This window comes from Pyrgilauda ruficollis, unplaced genomic scaffold (genome assembly GCF_017590135.1).
Source record: "Pyrgilauda ruficollis isolate IOZ18807 unplaced genomic scaffold, ASM1759013v1 scaffold26, whole genome shotgun sequence".
Taxonomy (NCBI): Eukaryota; Metazoa; Chordata; class Aves; order Passeriformes; family Passeridae; genus Pyrgilauda; species Pyrgilauda ruficollis.
In genome coordinates this window covers 3097907-3116828 of record NW_024523933.1, presented here as the reverse complement: position 1 = coordinate 3116828, position 18922 = coordinate 3097907, and the positions used below count along the sequence as shown (strand labels likewise).

General features: G+C 34.6%; 1 protein-coding gene across 1 annotated transcript in view; it reads right to left on the bottom strand.

The window, feature by feature from the left end:
• SCEL (sciellin) overlaps positions 1-18922 on the bottom strand; it is an 86955-nt gene that overhangs the window by 27751 nt on the left and 40282 nt on the right. Inside the window, exons 5-12 of the mRNA XM_041471252.1 lie at positions 17054-17171; positions 16361-16423; positions 15991-16062; positions 11817-11885; positions 10037-10102; positions 8786-8851; positions 6747-6779; positions 5399-5470 (exon numbers count right to left, since the gene is read on the bottom strand). Of these exons, the coding sequence (XP_041327186.1) occupies positions 5399-5470; positions 6747-6779; positions 8786-8851; positions 10037-10102; positions 11817-11885; positions 15991-16062; positions 16361-16423; positions 17054-17171 (559 nt within the window). The remainder of the gene's footprint in view (positions 1-5398; positions 5471-6746; positions 6780-8785; positions 8852-10036; positions 10103-11816; positions 11886-15990; positions 16063-16360; positions 16424-17053; positions 17172-18922) is intronic.

Genomic DNA, 18922 nt, shown 5'->3' with positions numbered 1-18922 from the left:
GTATGGACTAGAAAACTGAAGGACCATGCTTATTTCAGACTTGTTGGAATGCCTTTCATGACTGGGGCACTTGATGTCAGATCCACGGATACTCAGTAATATTTTGAATTTAGTCACTCTGTCATCATCAACATAATCATGAGCAACCCAGAGGCAGCTTTATTAAAGGAATCATGCACAGTATTTTTAATAGATCTGCATCTGTTTTCTGATAAAAAGCCCTGAATAGAATTATAAAAACTACTGAGATGACTCCCTATTTCTAATATGTGATATAATATGTTTAAATGTGATACCAAACAAGTTGCATCTTGTTTGTATGTCCCTTCTTCAGTGAACTCTCCCTGTTGACCTACAAAGCATTCTGATCAACAGCTTGTTCTTCTGACATGATGGAATATGAAAAGAATGAAATAAGAAAACCTGGCTTAAACCATAAGGACATTTTTGAATTAGCCACATCAGCATAGGAGAAGACAAAAATAACCAATTGCCAAGTGGGCCTTCCAATGCTGAAATAAAAGAGTTGGTCTAGAGTATATTAAACAAGTCAGCCATCTTACTGGGTAAAGTATAGCATCACAGGCCCAGATGAATTTTGATCCTCTATTATGGCTGCTTTACTGTCCCTGCAAATCCCTGCCCATCAGCTTTTGTCAAGTACAACTGAGGATGAATAAAGGAACTTTTTGAGAGAAGATTGGCATTTTTCCTGGAGCAGGGTGCATTTCCTTCCACATTGCTATGCTCACTAATCAGTGCCAGGAGCCCTTGCTCAGACCTTTCATCAATAACAGCTGAGAGTTAGGGCACAGAAGGCGCCTGCAGTCAACTGTGAAAACCAATTTTTAATGTGCCAAAACAAGTGTAATGCTTAGCCCAGAGGATTTTGGAGTTAAATACAGAGGAAGAAGCTGTTGATCTGAATGTTTTATAGGAGATAGACTGGGAAAGATCACTGGAAAAAGACAACTTATTCTGTTTTTCTGGAAGGATATGTATCACCCTGTAAATACCATATTAAAATTTTGTTTAGGAATAAGGGGCTTGGGTCTCTTCACAGAAGCTGTGCAATAGTGAATCGTTTATATCAACATGCAGAAAAGCTGCAAACCAGTGTTACAGTGAATGTCAAATCTATCAGAATTGAGAGACAAAAGGAGCCTGTCATTTGGAAGGGCCTGCTGCTGAAATGCAAAAAAAAAAAAAAAAGTAAAAATTACTGTATTGATTTGTATTATCAAAAACAATTTAGAAAGTGTAAAGCAACTTCACTTTACCATAAAGAAACAATTGTCATTGTAGCGAAGCAAACTAGTGAAGTATGGGTGTGCTTATGTGAGTTCTGTTTCAGTATCCTCACTTGTAACAACTTCTGAGGGACACAGGTGACCCCCAGAACATTTTAGAGGTCTCTAGATGGTCTAGCTAAAAAGTCAAAGCAAATAAAAAACATCCCAAAGGAAAAGTCATACAGGAATTATTCACGTAAGAGCCATGCCTTTAAATTTTGGCTATCTAAGCTTTAGTCCAACCTAAGATAATTCCTTTGACTATCTATCGTGGCTCTTTGGAATTGCAAATCTTACACATTCATAGAATGGTTTGGGTTGGAGCTAAAAGACCATCCAGCTCCAACCCCCGTGCCGTGGGCAGGGACACACTTCACTAGGCCAGGTTGGTCAGAGCTCCATCCAGTCTGGCTTTGAACTCTCAGAGATGGCAATCTAATGAAAACACATCATTAGCCAATGTCTCAAAATGCACCTACATATTCTTTCAATTTTGGGCTTTACGCAGCTCTAGAACAAGAAAGGTTTTGTCAATAAATGTTTGTTTAGGAGACCTGACATCATGGTTTTAATTCCATTGGTTTGGAAAATTCCAAGTCAATAACAAGTCACTAATTTTTTTTTAATAGAACTCCTGTAACTTAGCTTATTTTCTACTTTTAAATGTTCCCAGTTGTTGATAGACACAGCAATGTGAGTCCTTATTAGAAGAGTTAGTTTAAGCACAGGTAATTAATGTGCTCTTCTTTCACAATCTATTGCAATGATAACTGGGAACACATCTTGGGTCAAACAGGAACATCATTAAAAAGGAGCATAGTACACACAGATTTACAGCATTGTCTGAATTTTCTACTACCTGAGAGGAGTCATAATAGTGAGTTATCCTGTACACTAGGGGAAAAGCTTATACAGGAGCAAGAATACAGGATTCTCTTAATTATGCCAGAAAAATTTATTCTAGTCCCTTGTTTTGTTCCCTAGAAATTGCCTCTCTCACCCACATACTTACAAATAAACAGCTGAACTATTTTCTTCAAGACAACTTCTGTAGCTGCCATACCAAAAAGACATCTTTATGTAAGGGTTTCTGCAGTATGCCCTTTGCCCCCACAGACTAATAGTGTTTCCCTGCTAGCAGACAATCTCCCTACAGATGCTTTAAGAGCTGAGTGAGATCTCTCTCTAATCTCTTGTATAGCCCCTGTTACTATCACCTCAAAGCTTTTCCTAAGGTATGTCCAACATTAATTAATTCTGATATATCTATGAAAAATAAAAGATAAATCAATTAGTTCTACAGTTTATGAACTTATGGAAATACAACCTTTTGATTATTCTGCATTCTTGGATGGTAATAATTTTGTATGTCCTGGTAAATGTGGCTCACTGTGCCAAACACCATTACTTTCTGTAACTATGTGTAGTTCAATACATGTGAACCCCATTATAAAAGCCTTTTTATAGAAACACAGATTTTTTTTTTCATCCTAGCTGTAATCATTATTGAAAGACTGACTAAAGCTATGTTAAACACCCTCAGAATGTCTGAAGTGGTTTAACATGATTTTTTACAGAACACTGTTCTTTAAAAAATGCCAGTTTTTAAACACCTGAATGTAATGGTTAATACAATTATGGAAAGGAAAAAGGCAGAGTGAGAATCTTGCATCTTCACTGATGTGGATAAAAGCACAAAAAGGACTTGATAAGCCACGAATAACAGGCCCATTGAGGGAATCAGAAAAATGTCTCTTTACATATCCAGTGTAGGGCTCATCTCCTGTTGCATTTGTGAGATACCAAGAGACCTGATTTGACCTTTTATTCTCTGATATGCAGAATTTTTAGGTAGTAATCTTCTCTTCTTCTGTGTCCTAGCCTATGTTGCTGCCTAGAGTATCTGTAGATGCCCTAGCTAATAATGAAATGCCCATTCTCTTAATGACATCCAACAGGTGAAGGTGCATAATCCATGCCTTCAGATATGAGATGTGTGTGTGTATATATATATATACACACATACATATACATATATATATATATACACACACTCTCTCTGTGTTTTAAGATGGAAGCCAGGTCTAACTGTTGTCCTTAAAAACAATGCATTAATTGTTTTTTTATTTTTACAATTTTAGCCAGAAGAGAGTATCTGCCATCCTTTTCATGTAAATCCCTTCTGAAAGATTTTCCTTGTATCACTGAACAGTTTGTTAGAAAGCCAATTGCCATTTTCCACTTATTTTATATTGAAATTAATTCCTTATTCCTTTAACATCCCTATCAGAATCCTGAATGACAGACAATTAATCAATTAAGTCTGATGTTAAAAGCATGACCTGAAAATCTTTCTATTCCAAGTAAAAATATAAGTAACTAAAGGGTGTAAATTAAAGCAGTGTTCTAGTACACATTTATTACTATATATATTCTTCATGTAACTGTTTACATGCCCTGTGTGACACAAGAATTTTTGCCAAAAATGTAGTATTTATGTGACACCTTTTAAAAAGGGGAACTTTTGCTGGCAGCTAATTAATGCAATTTTTGTCTAGCAAAAATGTAACAAAAATCTGTAGTTTTGTGAAGCTAACCTATCAGCAACAGATGGATGACATCTGAAGAACCAGCCAAATGCAAAGGAATTATTGCAGCAGAAGAGAGGGCTGAATTTTGCCCACTAAGATTACAGACTACTTACAGTTTATATACTGACACAAATAGCAGTGCAGTGTTGCCATAGAAACTTGTAGACCAGTAAAATATTCCTCCAGCTCTTCACCAATGAAGGGACAGGAATACAGAGCTTGGTATGGTAATGAGAGCAACCAAGGGATGATTAATGTGAACTGATTGAGGGTGAGGATTAAGTCAGACCTTAACAAGCCCTTAGCAGTGAAGAATGGCTGTGACTTCCCTAGTTAATACTGGGTGTATTTAATTCTCTAAGATATCCCACATTTGTTGAGAAGAAAATGTTGCACTGAAGCATTGCTTTTTTTTTTTCCTTTTCCTAGGGATTACACTGTCAGACATCTTTGGGATGCTTTCTTAGTCATTTTATGCTGGTTTTACATTTTTAGGAGTATGGGGGAGGGGAACAGGATTCAAAATAATATAGACTGTAGCTTCAGATCTCATAAAACTGAACGTTATTAATGAAATTAAACAAAATTAACTAATTTAAATTAATTTTAATGTTCACACCATTTAATATTTCCACATAAAAACGGCAATTGAGCTATTGTAATTCTCAGTGCATATCTAGAAATCTCTTTCTAATTTAATTCATTTTATAATTGCATATTCAGGCATTTTACTCTGGTCAAGGTCACAGAGTAAAATTTTTTGCATGTTTATAGCATCATAGAATCATAAAATATCTTTGAGTTGGAAAGAACTTTAAGAATTATCCCATTCCAATCCCCTTCTCTTGGGCAGGGGCATCTTCCACTAGACCAGGTTGCTTAGAGCCCCATCCAACCTGGCCTGTATCACTTCCCAGGGATGGGGCAGTTATTGCCTGATTGCTTTGAAAAATATAACATCTCTGTCAGTACAGAACCTTACAATTTGCTGTAATTTTAGTTTAAAAATGTTAAAAAAAAAAGTTGGTGTCTTTTCCACCAACAATTTTTATGGTGTTCTGCAGACTTTCAAAGACTAGTTGATCCATCTAACTCATCCCTCAGAAACAAGTCCATCTTGGAACACGCTAATTTTGTCACCCTAAAGTGGGTTGCTTTTACATACATAGTAAAGTGCTCCCATAATGTCTGAAGAGCAAAGAAAATACACTGTATAATCCAAATTTTCCTGCTTCCAAACATTTGCAGCAACTTAAAAAATCATGCTGTTTTCTAGGATTCAGGCTGGATGGGCTGGAAGATTAAAAAATTAAACAGCTATAACTTAGCAAGTCAGTGAGAGGGAACTCAGAGTTTGGACTTCTAGGCCAATGGTTAGGACTGTTTAAATGCTGTATTAATCACACACCATGTCCAGACAAACTATCAAATATAGAAATAAAGCAAACTGAGTATTTAATATCCCAATAATCAATGCTTATGAAAACACTGGTTTGACTATACTGTGTATGTTACCTTGCTGTAGCTCGATCATCCACATCAGTCTCTGATTTCTGAGGGGTCACCTGTTCTGATGAAGGGGCAACCCTGCAACAGGAATGGTGAAAGCATACTTAAGGTACAAGAAGATATTTGAAAACTCTGTATCACTTAAGTGGTGATACTATACTTCTTTCGGGTGTAACTACAATGAGTTTGCATTGTCTTTGAGAAATTTTTCTATTTTTTTTTTTTGTTTAAATATATATTTTATATATATATATATGTGTGTGTGTATAAAGAATTATGTATTTATAAAAAGAGAAATGTAATGCTTTAGTTCACTAGATTACCACATCCAATGAGCCTTTTGAAAAACTAATATCCCTAAACTAGCTATTTTGCTAGTATGGATATAGTAATAAAGTGGAGTGTCATTACTGTTCAAAAATTATTTTAGTAGTAAAAAAAAAACTTGAAAAACCTTTTCTCTTGCTGAATATATCTTATTTAGTAAAGACAAAGCTTTTATTTAACTAGAAAATACGAATTTTTAAAAAGCTCAATAAATAAACATTTACACTTTCCTATTTTTCTTTATGTGAACAATCAAATTAGTCACTACAGAGATACTAAAATGATAAGTAATTATAAGAAAAGGAGAAGGTGGCAGATAGAGTTGATGAGGGTTACCTGCTTCTTTAGACTGTTTTTGATTTAGTATGGCAACTAAATCATGACAAGTTGCAGAGCTGTCTTAATTAAAAGTCGTGAAGTTGCAAGCTGGTTAAGTAATCTTCTCTTAATTTAGACCATGTGAAATGGATATTTAATTAATGAATTAATTTAATAAATTTATTTTCTAAAATTAGAGCAACCTTTGCAGACACTCAGGTTTAGAGCAATATGCATCAATTCATCTTAATGTCTGCTATTACAAGCCTTTGCATGTGCAGAGCTTCTTGATTTAACTTTCTTTATCTTCACATTGCTTGCATGCTTTTAACAGTTTCTTTTTCTTTGCATAGCTCACACTCTTTCACTGACTCTAGAGCAGCAGTTGTGTATAAAAGAGTATTTGCATTAGCAACATATATGACTGTGGAACTAAAACTGCAAAGCAGTTTTTAATGTTTTATGCAGTTTAATGTTTTTTCAATTTGAGTAAATATCCAGTGAAATGTTCTAAGATATATGCAAATAATTGCATTTCTGCAGGGAAGGAAGTCTTCTTCATGCACTTCTGCAATGTCAACTACAGAGGAACCCTCCCAGGTAAATTATACAGTGTTTGTATTATGAATAAATGTAAAATAATAATTGAGGTTTATGCAAAGGAGCATGTTATATTTCTATATCTACTAAGAAGCAAAGTAAGACATACGTTGTTGGAGCCTCTGAATTTTCCGAAGTGGTTCTAGAGAAAGAAAAGAGTAACCATTTCAGAAACCAAATAGCAAAATGCTATTATTGAAGAAGTTTGCAAGATTTAGATCAATCAACAGCAATTATTTTTACTTTCACTTCCTTCCAAGATAATTTTTTAAATTGTAGAATATATATTTAACTCAAGTAGCATAATACTAAATTCAAACCATATTCTTTATATCACTAAGACAATCATTCTTCAATTAACATTCTTCACTTAATCACTTTGATTAATCAGTGTTTTGTTTTCAGCACACAATCCACAACCATAAAAGTCAAATACAGTGAGCTGCTTATAGTCTTAGCTCCAATTGCAATTTCTTTCAAGTGTTCTGTAAAGTGTGTTTAATCAGCTGGAACTGAGGCAAAGAACTCTGGAAGTTTATATATCATGTTTAACTATAAAAGTCTAGAACATCTGAGAATCACAAAAGTACATAAATAACCCTGACTAAGAAAACCCACATATCCGTTTTTGCTGTACTCGCTTCCTGAGGATAGCAGAGCAGTCAGCCATTCTCAAATGTGAAGAAAAGACATAGCTGACATAGCTCTTTGCTCAGTCTTTAAGACTGATAGTGACCTTTAGAAGCTCTGCTTATTAGCATCTATGCGTGGCACTTTTTTTCCTGAAACTCACAGGCAAGTAAAAGGCTTTCCTTTGATAACTATTTTTAGTTATTATAACATTCACAACTTGAAATAGCTTTCACATCTTCAAAGCACTTTTAAAAGCTAAACCAAGTAATCATTAAATGCCCATCAATTTTTTTTACCAGCTGTTTGTGATGGCAGCATTGTCAGAGGATCTAGGAAGAGTCATGAAAGCTTCAGAAATAATATGCCTGTTTTCAGTCTTCTCTGAGACTGGAGGAGTAACTGGATAATTAGTGTTGAGAAGAACACAGGAACAGCACTTGCTATTGGAAGCTGGGTGGATGCCATATAGAGCATTATCCTATGTTTTCAAAATTATCATGATCTTAGCAAGATATTGAAATGAAGCCAGATAAATTCTTTTCAGTTGGCACAATGAGAACATCTAGTAAGGACTGACTTCAAAGAAAATAAACTTTAACATCTTTAAGCCATCTTTCTTCTGAGTGGAGAGTGACTGAATCTTGGCCAAAAAGATAGAGGGTAGTAAACACAGTGTAACATAAAAAGTAATTCCTAAACTTGGTTTTAAGTCTTCCAGTGCCAGACATTCCATAAACTCCCAGGGCAATAGTTTACCAAGGCTTATATCTAACATCACAGTGTATCCATTCATTTCTGTTTCATTTAATTTTCATCATTACTGCACATGAGACTCATGTTGGAAATTTCCCAGGTTAAAACTAGGGAAGCAGAAGGCCATGCTGCAGCAAATAGTGGGCACAAGAAAAAAAGATCATGAAGGTTTATTTATTAATATTTTAAACCATCCCTATTCTGCTTTTAGATAAGAAAGAAACAAGAAACTTTCCCTGTTCTCTTTCTATTCAGCCAGAAAACAACCACAACTTCAGAAATAAACATCAAACATTCATCTGCAAGTAACTTTAGTCTGATTGTTCTTGGATACTTTGATGACAGGGTACTTAGTCAATTTTGAGGTTTTGTTCACACTGATACCCAAAAGGGCCAGGGATGAGCCCTGACTGTGAATCCAAATGGCACCAACAAATCCCTGCCCCTATGGCCAGTCTCTCTACAACACATTTGCTTTGAGGAGAATTAATTGTAATAGTCCAAAGTGAAACCATGAAGAAAGAATTGCAAGCATGATAGAATTTTTTTTTTTTTTTTTGCTGGCATTTCATATGCTCAGGCCCCAGTCAATGCTGGGCATCAGGCTGCCAAAAGCCCAGACAAGTACTTAGGCATGGGATGTTTCTCTTTGCATGGTATCTCCTGCATCGAGCTCACTCCACCAAAGAACTGCCCTGCTTTCTTGCTCCCAAAATGAGCTCTAGCCGAGTTAGGAAATAAGCAGCGATCACTGATACGCACCGTTTGCTTTCCTCTTTTTCTGTTGGAGTCTTACTACTCGAAACTGGGGGAGGCATCCAAGATTGCCTGTAGGTTTCAATAAATAATTTTTTCAGTATTAGTTAAATGCTCTGGGCCTGAACAGCATACTGTGAATATTAGAATAGAAGTGATGTAAAAATACCTGGAACTTTTCTTAAATTATCAGTATTTGCAAAGACTGCATGTTGATACTTTTTAGACCATATTTACAGAAAACTGAATGGAATAGGAAATAGTACAGTAATTTTATTTACTGTGAAAAATGTTCTGTGACTCTAGGTGTTTTTTTCTGCAAACTGAGTGGTGCAAATAAATGGATCATTTATGGAAAGGACAACCAGATAAAATGCACAAAGAGTGTCAAGTATCAACGCAAGAAATACAATCAGGCTATTAGAGGTCACATAAACAGCACAAGTACTTTCAGTTCCCTTTTTGTTTGGGTTTTTTTTTTTTTACCCTCATAACTATCAATCCAGCAATTGTTTGTGAGGTAAAAACAATTACACTAGAAGCAGTGCAATTCATTGATGGCCTTCCCTATCTTCCAAGAGTCTGAAGAGAACTACTGGACTGAAAACAGCATAAACTTCCACTAAACAGGTCTGTTAATATAAATACAATGACATTTTCATTTCTACATTCATTAGTCTACTGATCACATTTTTATGCATTAAATATAAAATAGAAAATCATGATTGAACAGAATTTGCAGCTGGGAAGGATGCAGAAAATTATGGCTATCACCAGCAGTACATTTTAAATTAAAAATGTGTTTAGTTGTACACCCTGTTTTTGTTCTTGCCTGGATAATGCTATCTGAAATCCAGATTTTTAAAGGCAGCTGTGTATCATTAAGAAAATTGTGTGATTCATATGCACTGCAACAGCACAAGGTCAAGTTTGGCATCAGAGCTTTCACAATTACAGTGAGCTACAATGCTTTAAAAGTGGACACTGAAAACGAGTACACCGGCTGAGTTAGGGGCTGCAGCCAAGAGTTAGCACTCATTGTGCCATGTCCACTAGGCCCTGGCTCTACAGAGATAAAAGTTGTAAATCCCATGGAAAAAAAGAGGAATGAAAAGTTTAATTCTTGAAGCTTGCTGAGGAGTTTGAGTGTGCTGGAGGAGGAAGTAGGTAATTTCTAAATGTAATTGTTATACATTACTGAGGCTTAACGCAGTGCTATAGATACTCTGGCAACCAAGCAGCGGTGGGAATGAATACCTCTTTTTCTTGATTGGAGAAGTGACTGCAGTGGTTGTGGATGCTGCATTAGGAGTCCAAGATTGTCTGTTAAGGAAATATATTTACTGAGTTAATATTCAGAAAAAGTATAATTTTAAATTATTAAAAGAAAAAAAAATCATATTTCTGCTATCAGAATTATACAAATAACTATGTTTATATACCTCAAAAGACACAAGATGTGGGAAACCTTAAGGGGTTCTGATGTTCACACAACTGCATTTTTACTTGATATCCAGAGTAATTTCTGACTTCTTAAAATCTTGACTTCTGTACCTACACTTTAGTCTCCAAACACTATAACAACAATATCTTTCATTTTCTTACTTTAAATTTTGTTTCTTATTCAAATATAATGCTTTATGTTATTATGTTTGTAAAACTAACCTACATAAAATCCAAGCCAGTGATTTCTCATAACATTTATCAAAAAGTTATTGTCTTATCCTCTGCAATTCTTAATGATAGTAATTGGCAATTCATAATAACAGTAATTGAAGAATAGTGCTTTACAAATCATTTTGCTCTCTGGCAGGGAAAAAATACATACAATTTAAGTCTCTCTTAAGTCCCACTTCAGAATTAATTGTTGGTCTGTAAAAAACCCTCTCCAAAAAACACCCCATAAAATTCAATTTATATGATGCTTCATGTGTCATCATCAGCATGATTTACAACATAATGGTGCCAAATTATAATTTGAAAGAGTGACCTCAGTTGACCTTTAAATGCCAGAGATACTGATTTGCTCTTCAGAGTAATATCTCAATTCTCCACAAGATGACTTTTAATTGCTGTGCTCTCTGGCAACTATGTTCTGTGTAATTTATTGCTGTCAGAACTCTACTGACATTGATGAAGACACAAAGTGATGCATTTACAAGTATGGTGGATGTGCTCTTCTGACTTTCTTAAATGAAAATTAAAATTTAAATCAGGTACTAGGTGGAAGTTTTTTAGAAAATATTTTTTCAGTGTAGTGGAATTATATGACATATATAGAGTGGCCACCTCTGCATCATAGCAACTTTTTAAATAGTGTATCAACAAAGTTGTGCCAAGTTCTTTTAAATTAAAACTTGTTTTAATCTTCTTTTAAATTAAAATTTGTTTTAATAAAAAGACTGGCCTTCTGACCAAAGAAAATGTTTCCACTGGAAAAATCAGCTAGATTATCAAAAAACTATTTTTTATGTTTTGGTACTCAAGTTTTCCACTGGCAGTGTAAAACAGCATTTTCCACTGAAGCATTAAATAGATTTCTTTCTTTATTCTTCCTCAGAATTATGTACTGTATTTGGTAGAGTTTATGCAGGGAATTCTAGAGCTCTAGAATATACCCACATTTTTCAAAACACTATTATTCTTGGGGTTTTTGTATTTCAAATGCTGTCATTTTAAAATAATCATTATGCTGAGTAAATGTGTAATCTGAGCTGGTGTCCCTTTTAAGCTGTGTGGAGAAATAGGATTCTTTAAGGAAAATTCTTCTGGTTTTAATGAATTTTTTTTTCTTCTCACCAACTATAAAAAGAGTCTATGATAATTTAGATATAGATGGCTACATTCCAGAGGTCAGGTGGTCAAATTAAGCCTAAAACTAGGCCATATGCCATAGAAATAATTTCTCTGTGTAATTTTGGTGTGTACATGAATTCTGAAGTTATGGTAATATATAACACATGATAATGCATGATAATTGATGCATGATGAATTATAATACATAACACTTAGATGATAATTTTTCTGAAATTCATACCTGTTGTTTTGCTTATGGTTCAGAGTTGGAGACTTATTTATTTTATCAGTATCACTTCTGGCTGGAATTCTGTCAGAAACACAGGAATTACTTATAATACACACTCTATTTTTTTAAATATATTTTCAATAAAATTAAAAGATGAAGTGTCATTTTGCACTGTGTACTGATATCCCAGTATCACAAATATCCCAGTATCACTAAAGGCAGAGAACAGAAGCTGAAATTACATAAATTTAGTGCACTATTATCTGAAGACTCCAAGTAGCTCACTGAAAAAGTTTTCCAAGATGATGTTCAAACAATAATGCTGTATTACACATCACTATTGCTAATAATTTATTACAACTCCTTTGAATTAGCTCAAAATACCAGAATGAAAGCAATGTTAAGTCAAGAGGTACACAGAACTATTGCCTTTTTCTCTGCCTCACCATTCCTAGAGAGATGCAACAGTCTTGTTTTATTTACAGATTTAATAGATCAATGTGATGTGAAAATAATCTAGTGCCAAATCCCTGGCAAAGGATGGTATTGACCTACAGGAAGTTGGGTTCTTTGTGCTTGAACTGATTTCATTAAGCCATGAAATTTACATGAAGAGACAACCACATGATTTTTCAAGCCCCTTATGGATTCTACAGTTGTTGCCTAAAACCCTTCAAAATTTTCACAGAAAACACCATGTAGCTATCACAGCTGAAGCAGATTAGGTTCTTATTTTATTCCAGTTTACTTCCTACATATGGAATATTTTTTAGTAAGAACTGGGGGACTCTGAAAAGCTTAAAGTGATGTACATTGAAATAGAGGACAAATACTAAGTTGAGAGGGTGATCTTAAATATTTATTAAATCAGCTGAAACACATCTTGAGCTACAACTTTTTAAATATATATATATAAATTATTTATTCTCATCTATAAACTGAAGCCATAGATGCAAAACAATTAATCCTAGAACTATAACCTGATGTAACGTATAAAATATTTTGTGTCCTGCCTTCAACAGAATACTGTTGTATTTAATGAAAAGCCTTCCAGGGAGTTCTGGGACACAATCTGCACAAGCGTGTGCTCTGTGTCTTTTGCAAATCTTAAATGCAATTTTGCAAAGAACCCTCCGCTATCAGGGCAGCAGTGGTGTGACAGCAGCTACAGTTGCTGGGAAGGTCACTAGAGGTCTCACTAACCCTGCTGACATTGCTGCGGATGCAAAGCCGAGCGTTCCCTCTCATTCGCCAGCGAACCAGCATTTATTGCACGCTTCCTCTCGTGTTTTCAAAATTCCAGCACAATGCTTTACATAGTTTTGTATTTTCCCATTTTAAAGCCAGCACTTTTTTTTTTTTTTTTTTGCTTAAAAAAAATGTAAAAGAAAGGTAAGCATTGTGTTAATTTCTCCCTGTAAAACTTTCGAGCTTCTGATAAGACATCAAAGAATATCCTCTGTTCTCACCCACAACGCTGTATCCAACAGACACCCCTGGATTAATGGTCCATTTAAACATGTAATGTTTATCTGAATCAAGTTACATTTCTGGCCTCCACAGTATCCTGTGGTGGTGACTACTACAATTAATATGTGCATTAGAGGAAAAATAAATGTCCTTTCCTTTCCTTTCCTTTCCTTTCCTTTCCTTTCCTTTCCTTTCCTTTCCTTTCCTTTCCTTTCCTTTCCTTCTTTATTACCCAAACATTTACAGAGTATCTGCCCATTCTTACAGTACAACAAACAGAAAATATTCTTTCATTATTCAGTTTCCCTATATTATTCTTTTCCAAGTGGAGAACTTTTTGTCTTTTCAGACATTTTTCTTATGAGAGCTATTCCATCCTTTCTCACCTTCCTTTTTTTTTTTTTTTTTTTTTTTTTTTTTTTTTTTTTTTTTTTTTTCTTTTTTTTTTTTTTTTTTTTTTTTTTTTTTTTTTTTTTTTTTTTTTTTTTTTTCCCCTGGTTCTATTGTAGCTTCATCACATCAGTGAAATGATTCATGCAGTGTTCAAGATGTGGAAAGCAGGTTCATACCAAACACTACAATGGTTTCTGGTTTGCTCTCTGATCCTTTCCTAGTAATTTCTATCGTTCCAAAGTATTAGATTATTAATGAAGCAAATAACGAAATTGTGTAATTTGCTTCTGTCTCTATCCAGGTCTAATTGCTATAGATGTAGTTGGAATTTAGTGTTTCTGGAAGGTATTCTGGACTTAGGATCACTAAGTACATGGAAAAATAGCATTGTAATTTTCATCCCTACCTGACTTTTAAGGTTTAATCTTTTGACAAATAGTTAGTTAGTTCCTAATAATACTTCTGCTTCCTCTGGGAAAGATGTTCTCCACTTGGTACAATTCTTATTTACACCTAAAATCCTTTTTTTGGCATACTTTGTCATCAGTTGCATATTAAGAATACTTTATGTTAAATATTTGTGTGTATGAAAAGACAAAATAAGCAGCTTACAATCTGAAATAATTCAGATACTTTAATATCTCAGCATAAAGCAAAAAGATGTAGAGTTCAAAAGAACAGTGATCCTCAGTGACCCTGTAGAAACTGAATTTGTCCTATGACCTCTAAATTAGCAATCAGGGTTTGAGGCATGAAAATCAAGCTTTAAAAATTGTTTTGAAGTGAATGGCTATCTGGATAAGTGTGACATAGGTGATATATGCTACTTGAATTTCCAAAAAACTTCACAGAAGTCTGTTTTAAGTGTTCTTAAGTAAATTGACCTCCCATGGGTAATAGAGAAAAAACTGCTTCAAATGTAAGAAACAAAGCATTTGAAATAAATGGCAAGTTTCCAGAGTGGAAGCAGAGATCTGTACAAAACCTGTGTTCTTCCATAAATTCATGAATTATCTGGAAAAAGGGAGAGTGGAATGATGTTCCTTGCCAATGTCATTACTTTCTGGTAGTCAAAACAAATGGTGACTGGCAAAGCTTTTCAGAAGTCATCTGCTAACATGTCAGATTTCTAAAATGGCAGATGACATTCACTTTTCTTGGGTGCAAAGTAATGCCTGACAAGAGAAACAATTGATCTCTGAATCAGCAATTATCACTCAGAAAAAGAGTGTTATCTTGGAATTATATGGATAATGTTGTGAAAATTAAAACACAATTCTTAGCAGCACTCAAAAGAGCAAATTCAACATTATGAAGCACAAGGGGAGGAATTGCAAACAAAATAGAAATAATTGTTATTACTCCTCTATTACTCCTCTGAGTACATACAAGGACAAATCTTAAATACCTACATGGAGATTTGGACTCCCAGATCAAAAAACTAATATGGAAATAGAAAAGATACAAAGAAGAGCAACAGGTAAATTGAAGTTATAGAATGGCTTCCTCATGATGGGTGAACCAATACAGCAGGATTCACTGGGCTATACAAGAATAGGTAAGGTGATGATACTGAACAGGTCTCTAGACTATTCTTTTTCAAACTCCTGTGGAGAAAGTAAATTTTATGTAACAATTTTGCATTGTTTCTTACAAGAGAAGTAAGGATCGTGAAATAAAATAATACAGTGCTAGAACCCAACTGAATAAAGTGCACTTTTCCCACAGAGTGCATTTAAGTGCTGGTTCTCGTAGCCCCAGTATGTTCTGGATATCAGATGTTAATGGTGGTTGGATTTTGAAGATGTAACACAGAAAGAACCTGCAAACACAAGCATGGTCATGTCTTCACCCAGCAGAGGTCAAGGCTGAACCGAACATTCAAATTAAGCACCAGTATGAAAAGAATTACTGATATTGGTACTGATCATAGTATTTGCAAAGAACTATGGGTTTAGCCATCTTGTGCTTAGTTATTGGAGATATGACTTGGGTTTAGAGTTTGAAAAGGAGGAAACTGGGGAGAAATGGTTATCAGCTGTGGAAAAATACTTACATTTATGAGAACAAGAATACACAGAAACAGGTACCAAAAAAAAGAGAAAATATCAAAAGAACCTTTTCTCAAATCACATTTTCATTTGTCTCATTGAGAATTCATACAAAAGTCATTTGCTTAGATGCTTAGAAGTCTTTTGCTTAGATACTTAATAAATAAGAAAACTTTAAAAGAAACCACTGACTTCATTAATGCTTTCCTTTTAAAGACCTCTCACAGGTATGACAACCACAACATACAATACATCCAGAAAAAGAGCCCTACCTGTCCAAGGTGGTATCAGATCTGTATCGTCCAAGAACAGCTTTCTGATCTTCCTTTTCATTTGTGCTACTGCTGTAATAAAAAATTTAGAAATGCCATTTTGGTCACTGATTTTATTAAACAACTCATCATTAATAAAAGAGTATCTATGTCTTAGATTAAAGAAACACACAGGGTTTTAGACCATTCAGATGTCAAACCCTGGATCCACTGCAGTGATCAGTTATGGACACTGGAGCCAGATTTACAGTGAAAATATGTATAGACTAAAACTGAACAAAGTAAGGTCTTTGCTTTGTTCATGACATAGTAAAAGGATACTCAGTTTTTGGTAATATAATTAGAAAGGTGTTCAGATACTCCACCATACCTGTGTAGGCTATCTTGGGATTTGTATTGGTTAAGCACCGCCCTTCCATAGTTTTCATCAGCACTTCAAGCAAAAGAAAAACAATGAGTATTAAAAATAGATAACTTTTTCTTGGCAAAAAATATTCTGTTTTCAATCAGATTTCACAGCTGTCCACTACCACTGTAATTTCACCAGCTACATAACTCTGCAGTAGAAAACTCCAGATGTTTTGGAGTAAGAATTATCTCTTCCTACAAGCTGTTCATGGTCCAGATAATGATAACATGGTTGCAAGGCATGTTTCTGCTGTAATTTAGGTCCTAGTTTACACTAGACTAAATTTAAACTGATTCTGATTTAGGCTCCTTAAAAGAACTTGCCAAGATTTATAATCCTCTTGCTTAGAAAAAGAAAGAGATCATAGTCTTGCAACCTAGACATGTGAAATGAGTGATTTTACTTGTAGAGCAGAACTTCATTAAATACTCAGCACTCAAAAGTCCCAATGAAAAACAGACAGTGAATATTCAGCAAGCTAATACTTTCAAAAGGCAATCAGTATCTCATCAAGATAGATAAATAAATAGGAGTTATTTGATTGAATTCCCCTAATTCTGGTTGATACCATCCATGCAAAAGTAGACGGTCCATGCAAAGGTACATGGCATACTGAACTAAATATGGAAGAAATGCATTTCATATTTTTCTTACCTTTCCTCCTCAGGCCTCTTCTTTATCCAGCTGTTATCTTGCAAAAGGGTCCGTCGTTTATTAACATCATGAGTAGACTGTTGTCTGCTTTTAATTGCAACAGAGGGGCTCTTCTTATCTGCAAATGCAGAGAAACACATCTCGAAAATTAACATGTAGAAAAATGTTGGAAACCTAAAGCACTATTACATAGGTTGAAATAGGCAAAAGTTTCATACAGATTGAATTTTCAGTTATCACACCTGTTTAATCCAGATTGCTTCTTGAAAAGTTTGTAGCTTCACCTTGAAGGACCTGCAGAAACCCAGCTTAGCAAACTCAATTCAGTTTCATCCTTAGTATGAAACTGCTTTGCCTGTCTCTAATGTAAACACATTTCACAGATCTGATAAAGGAATTACAAAATTTGCATACCACAGTAATCCCAGGAAAGTCAAGCTAATGAATCCTGTTTCCTGGGGTGTTGTCTGTGGTTTTTGTATTTGCAGATGTGTGACAGGATACAAGTTTTGAATGACAGCTAATCTTGAGGTGACCACATGGCACTCCAACTATACCCAGCTCAAAATATGTGGATTTTCATGTTTCTCAAAGAGTCAGACTCTGAAGCTTTTTCCTCAAAGGCTGAATGAACAGAGTTTCTTTACTAGTCAATTACTTAATCTTAATCTGAACTTTAATCAAAGCAATAGCTTTACATCAAATTTAAGTAATATTGGTGTATGGTTTCAAAGGTTATTGGGAGAGACATGCTGAACAAACATGGAAGCCTTACATACTTTTGAAAAGAACCTAAAATATCTTTGTCCCACAAGGCTGATATTTAGTGTATTAGGAAAGTAACAGTATGAAATTAACTTGATTTGGGAGAATATGGATTCTTCCCTGTATTAGAAAGCTGATGTTTATCTCCTTTGGTTTTTTCATGAGAATTTTGGCCCTTTTTGCAAGCAAAATATGCAAGGACTATTGTTTAGTATTCTCAGTCCACCTAAGTTTCATATCATCAGCGTGTCTGAGGTAAGAGGAAATATTGTTGTGATATTTTAACATGGCCTATTAAAATGGAAATATAGAAGTTCAGACCAAATAGAAATTCCATCTTTTTAATTGCTATATTTGCCCCAAATTTTTCCAGAGAAGAGAGGGTGAAATATTAAATATAGAAAATATTTGTCAATACAGCCAATTAATTAAAAAAAATATTAAAAGTACAGAGGATCTTGTGTTCTCCTGTAAAGACCCTCATGGTTTTCTCCATTAATTCCTCACTCTCTGAGCATTTGTGCAAAAGGATTTTCAAATTTCAGTAGACATCACTATCTGGTGTTCAGTAATTAGACTGTAAGCATTATGTGTAGAAAGAACATGCAGTCAGTATCATGTCATTTGTCAGAGCTGTGTTTTGGCATTCTGCTCTGATTTATAAGAAAATGTACTCCTTGCATTTAACACAAGGACTTCACCTGTAGTGATAACATTAAAAAATGACAAATAGCTACAGTGAGTAGAAGACCAAATTGTCATAAAGCACCAAAACATTTATCTTAAGTGACAATGGCCAAGAGTGAATTTTAAATACTTTTTTTTTTTCTAAAAGCCTGTTCACTGCCTATTGAGCTAGTTTTTATCTTAAAAATACTTACTAAAATCTGACTTTAAGGATTTAAAAAAAAGGAAGGCATCCCAGGCTTGCCTGAATAGCTCCAGTGGGTTGTCAAAAATCACTTGGATTTCTCAGAAATCATGGCTTTTTAAATGGCTAAGTGTAAAGAATGTTTCACGAAAACTAGTATAAAGCTGGTAGCCCAGGAATATATAATGTTTTCTTGTCAGGAAACACTTGACAAGTGTTTAGCAGATTAGCAA